At 31.0% G+C, this 6,000-nt stretch overlaps 1 protein-coding gene across 1 annotated transcript in view; it reads left to right on the top strand.

Moving 5' to 3' along the window:
* Window positions 1-5,412, top strand: part of LOC129972873 (nuclear transcription factor Y subunit beta-like) — a 149,180-nt gene extending 143,768 nt beyond the window's left edge. Inside the window, exons 8-9 of the mRNA XM_056087173.1 lie at window positions 974-1,060; window positions 4,946-5,412. Coding sequence (XP_055943148.1) covers window positions 974-1,060; window positions 4,946-5,274 — 416 coding nt within the window. The 3' untranslated portion in view covers window positions 5,275-5,412. The remainder of the gene's footprint in view (window positions 1-973; window positions 1,061-4,945) is intronic.
* The last annotated feature ends 588 nt before the right edge of the window (window positions 5,413-6,000 follow it).

Raw genomic sequence — 6,000 nt, forward strand, 5'->3', positions numbered from 1 at the left:
TTTGGATTTTTAATAATTTAACAGGAAGAAAATTTCTATTAATCTATATTAAATTAAATCGATTCAATAAATTACAATGGGAAAACATTAGCCTCGAGAAACAAAGATATGCCCTAATTTCCATGAGCAGCTGTATCTTCTTTTCTCATTTATTTTGTTACCATTCATTCAGACAAAAACGATTTACTTCTTTAATTAAAAGAACATGCGTTCGGACTCACATATTTTCAAGTCACTCTTTGGATATTCTATAAAAATAAAATTGAAACACATAAATATTTATGATCGCTATAACCAACTGCAAAAATTTTCTTCAATTTTTGTATCTTCAATTTTCTTTTCAATTCATCTTCAATTTTCTTTCTTCAATTTTTGTTTTCTATGTGCACAAATACTATGAAGCATAAGGATGGTTTAATTGACAATTGATTTAGTAAATAGTTTTATTACTAATAATAATTTAAAGAAAAAATTAACTTTCGGTATTTTGAAAAATCGTTTGATACAAAAAGTCGATTATGTATGTTTCCAAGAATAGAAAAGATTTTTTATCTGTAGTGTTGCCATTTTAATTAAATGAAATCTTTATAGATATTTTGAATCAATATATTAGACTGAGTTATTTCTCGCAAAATTAAATCAAATTTTATGTCATTCTTAATCATCATTATTCTTTAACAATTATTAATAACTTATTGAAAAAATTTATTTTCGGTAAATTTGAAAAATCGTTTGACGTTTTATCATTTGGGTCGTGCACACAATACACAGACGGATGTGAAACTATTAAAATAATGCTGCTTTAACGTTTATCGCAATTTGACTCTTAAAGATATTTCATTCAAAAAATAATGAACACCAAGTTACATATCAAGAAATTTAAATGAAACTAAGTATAACTAATATTTTCGGTGAAGCAGTTTAGAGGATTATTTGTAAAATAGGGATTGCCGACAAATTTTTTTTTTTCTAGCTCCACAAATTCAAGTGGCCCGGCCACCAACAATGTCTCAAGGCGGCGTGAAAACGACCCCAGTTCAGCAGCAGCAAATCAACACAGGTAAGAAAGTATTTTCCTATTTATTATTTATAAATGAAATATTAATTTTATTTTTGGCGGGGTATTCTTTTGAAAATTTAATTGAATAAATCTTTAATATAATTACTATTTTCTTCACTGGATTGCAATTACAATACTAGAATATGATACATTTCTGTAACAATAATACTAATGAATCCAGTGGCGCGAGTACGGTCTAACACTTTCTACGCTACCGACGAGATATCTCGTCTTTCAGATATTTCCAATTACAGGTTTCTGTCGGCTACAAATTGTCTCTTATGCCAGTTTAGATAGGTTGTTCTAATACATATCTGAAGAATACCTTTACTTTTTTCATTTATTTTTTTGTATAAAAAAATGTCAGTTGCCGGAAGAATTGATATCTCGTTGGTAGCATTGAAAGTGTTAAGCTACTGAAGCAGTCGAATTCATAGTATATATAATAAACACGATATTATCCATGCAATTTCGATAAATGTAAATATATAATAATACTAGTCGCCTTTAGCAATCAGTCTGGAATATTGGCTTTCCTAGCTAGTAAATAATTAATACGGAATGCATTGGTTTAAAATTTCACCTTATAAACTGATAAGAGGGGAAAATGTGAATTTATTGGAATCAGTCTACTACAAATTACTGCATGTGCAAATAAAAAAAAAGATATATTATAGAAGCGGAAATAGAAATCTTACTTCTGAGTTAATATCTAAGAAATTTTTTAGTAGTGGTAAAAGTTCGTAACTTTTTGGCCTTTGAAAAGTTGGTGATGACCTTTCTCCTCTCTTGAAAAGTCTGAATGTCAAATTTCATTGATCGGACAAAAACTTTATTTATATAAAAGTCATATATAAAAAACAACATTCATATAGATTACATATTTATGTTCATAAAACATATAATCAATTGTAATAAATTTTACATCCTAATTTTCTTCTCTTCGCGCTAACGTGCATGCAACATACAAGCTCTAAAAATCTAGTGAAAATCAAGAATATCGCATAACGAGTTTTGGAATCAATAACAAGGCTGCAAATTTGTGGAATGAAGCACATGAATCGTTTACTTTAAGCAACATTATCTATATCGAATTCTCGAATGACAGAAAAGCCAAATATAATTACAAACCAGATGAAGGGATCTGTCTCTAAAAATTTCTCGCATACTCACAAATAAGTGTTATTTCCCCTTCCTCGGCAAATTTTGAATCTTCGATAAGGCCGCAAATATCTCGCAAGGCATTCTCCAATTAGCTCAAAATATTGTATGATATTCTGAATGCCGGCTATGTCATGAAGATATTGAAACAACGTTGTTGAGCATTTTGTGCTATAACGGTGGTGAACGATAGTTAGGGAAAATAGGTCCTTGACGTTAATTTAGGATTTTTACTGAATCTATCGTGAAAATATGCATTTTGGTTACCTTTTTATCAGCCGATGGAAACCAAAATTTGATTCGAAACTACTGTTGTAGCCATAAATTTGATCAGCACTGTTGGAAATTCTTAAAGCGATATCAATGTTAGGAAAGGAGTGAGTTAAATTGATATATCATGAAATTTCAAAGCTACGCTCTTTTCAAAAAGTTTACGAAAACTTCACATATAAATTCCTTACTGTGATGCTTTTATTTCTATCTATTAATGCTTCTCCCAATTTTTGACATAAATTGAACTGATCTTATGCAGAATATTTGTTGGAGCAAAATATTTCAAAAAAATTAAAAAAATTCCTAGTTAGAAGATAGGGAAATTTTATTTAAAGACGATATCCCAATATCTCACCTTCCAAAAAAAATTATTTTAAAGTTCAAAATGCACTTCTTTCTTTATATGTTGGGATTTTGCTTTCATAAGAAAATTACTAATATTTTCTTTTCATTTTTCGACGTGCTTTTGGAGGCTTTAAAACTTGTGTCAACATTTAAAGAAAATGTTAGTTCTTTACTATCGATGAGCATATCATTGAAACCGATATCTGATCTATATTTATCTATTCAGATAAATATTATGAAATATTCTGAACTACATTTATCTATTTGATATCTATCTATTCAGAGAATAATTTATTTAAACTTTTAGAAGTTTGAGAAATATTAAAATTTTTAAGGTTAATTATTTTAAGTTTTGAAGAACATTGCTAACAACAATAGACTCTGTTTAGCATATTGTGTACCATAAAGCAATTAAATTTTAAAAAAAATTCCTTAGGATATGATTTGTTTTATGTGGTTCTCTATCCCCCCTGGGGGGGCACCTCGAAATGAGGATGAGATGCTTCCGGCATGGTGGTTGGATCTCGCCACCCTGGAGGGTACACTAATAGGTGGGGGATCTGGCTCCTCCCATCGATGACGGGACGTACTTCCTTCGGGGAGGGTTGTACCGTGGCCGGTGACGGCCCTTAGGACTCAACCACAGTTCCCGCCAATGTTGCTGTTGCGGCGGTCAGGTCATTCAGTTTTATGGTTTAAATCCGTGTGCCTTCGGGCGGGTCGGAGAGTTAGATGGTTGACTTATGTAGTGTTCTAATTTTTTGTTCGGTTACTTCAAAGAAGGCATCAAAAAACTTATCATAATTAAAATTTTAATGAAGTTATCAAATCTATTCGATTCGAACATCTTGTATCTGATAAAGGTTTCAATGTTAAATTTGAAAAGACAAATATTGCATAAATTATTGCGATAGCAACAGTCAACAGTCAACACAAAATAAAGAATAAGCAATTTCTCTACAGCATCAACCTTTATATACATATAGGCATTACGTGCTTTCATGTTTTGGAACGTTTGAAAAAGATATCTTTGTTCAAACAAAGAAACGAACTGTTTGTTTTAAGGAGTATTGAAATTTCACTTAAAATGAAAAATTAATTTTTCGAGGAAAATAGATTTTTTTTTTATTTGGAGTTTTCAAAAGAATAGAATCCAGCGCATTTTCGATTCTACATCCTTCTACGCGACCTGTTTATGATGAAATTCCAAATAGTTTCACTTGTCCATCAAAAACCATTCAATCGTGTGCTGTTCAAATTTAAAATTAAAATTTAAAAAACTGCTTTCTTTGGTCATGATACACCCATTTAAATTTGAAAGAGCTGTAATTTGTAATAAACTACATCCTTTTAACTAACTTAACTTTTCCTCAAACTGGTTCCTTATTTTTCAACTTTATAACAAAGTAAAATTTTAACTAAATGCCTTCCATATTAATAGTTTAATAGCCTTCAAAGCCAATATTCTAAGCGAATAAGCTAATAGCCAAAACTGATTAGTTGACTATGACAGATATGGATATATAAATAAGCAAGAGTTCTACTGTTAGGATACAAATTCGTACTTTAATAATTCCCTTAAACAGAAAGGAGAAGTTAAACTTTCAAATTAAATTCTTACAAATTTATCAATTTAAAAAACCGTTATTCAAAAAGACTGGAAACTCTTATTTCAATTTTGCATTCAGATTTCTTTTAGTATATATATATATATATTTCTCTCGCCTTTAGAAAAATGCAAACACATTTTTTAAACTAAGTAAAGTTTTCACAATTATCACTGACTTTACAATGAGTCATTCGTTCTTGGCGATTTTATTAATACAGTTACAATTTCAGTCTGTCATTTAAAATGATAGCATTCAATGTTATTTTAGTATTTATCCTTTATTTCGACAAAATATTCGCGAAGTACAGCAACTTCTGTCTCAAAATTGCTATTTATTGTATTTATAGCATAAGACTGCTGATCATAATTAACAAATAAGTGACATTTCGTGTCAAAATTTTTACTTGTCGACAATTGTTGTCGATTTAATAAAAAAATTACTTTTATTTTCTAAATACTGATAAAATGTTAATAATATTATCTTAATATTATTCTAGCAGCTGGATACAGACAGCAGCAACCAGTCCCCAGACCACCACCTCAACAGCAACCAGTTTCCCAGCAATATTTTATGATATATCCAAGACCACCTTTACCCGTGCAACAACCATTTTCATCTAATCCTAATCAAGCAACTCAACAACAAATTCCTGTCTCATACACACCTCAACAGCCCATGACTCAGCAACAAATGGGCAAGACATCATATTCATCCCCTGTGCAACAAATTTCGCAATATTCTGTCGATGTAGCATCACCAATGCAACCTGTGCAACAGATGCCAAGTGGCCCCTATTATTATCAATTCCAAATCCGACACTCTTAGAATTTTTGTTGGAACTGTTTTCAGATGCAATTAAGAAAAATTAGGTTGCATTTTTATGTGAATAATTATTTAAACAAATTCCAAATTATTCAGATATGCAATATCTGCCATAAAACAGAAGTGTTGTTTCAATTGGATTATGATCTAAAATAAATATAATTTTTCTTACTTGAAGTGCATGTTCTACTTCATTGTATCAAAAATAACTATTTGTTAAAATTGAATGCTAATATAAGCATATTTAACAATAAAATCGTTACAAACATATATTGTTGATTTATTCAACATCAGTGGTAGGGCGTATATTAGAGATATAACACTTCTGAAAACTTCTTATTTCTCTTTTCTCCTTTAATATTGTTACGAAATTTTTTTCTCTTACAAATACCACCAATCAATCGTTATAACGCAGCGCATTCTATCGCTGGTTCAGCAGCTTCCTTGCTGTCTAATCCTCCAAATTTTTACTTGTCGGCGACTCCGACTACTCACACACACGACTTCACTGCAGCTTCCGAGTAAGCCTGTCTTTTATAGTTCCGGGAGGCGGAGCTAGAATCTTCCAGACCAATCAGGACGTATCTGCGTGTATCTCGGTTCCTACTGGATGGATCGTGAAACTTCTCGAACTTTCCAGTATGATTCATTTAGTCGCCAAGCTCACAGGTCATTGACGCGGCACCCGCTCAGCACAGATCTTATAATAGTTTTTTCCATGATGACAAT

The sequence above is a fragment of the Argiope bruennichi genome, chromosome 6 (genome assembly GCF_947563725.1).
Source record: "Argiope bruennichi chromosome 6, qqArgBrue1.1, whole genome shotgun sequence".
Lineage (NCBI taxonomy): Eukaryota > Metazoa > Arthropoda > Arachnida > Araneae > Araneidae > Argiope > Argiope bruennichi.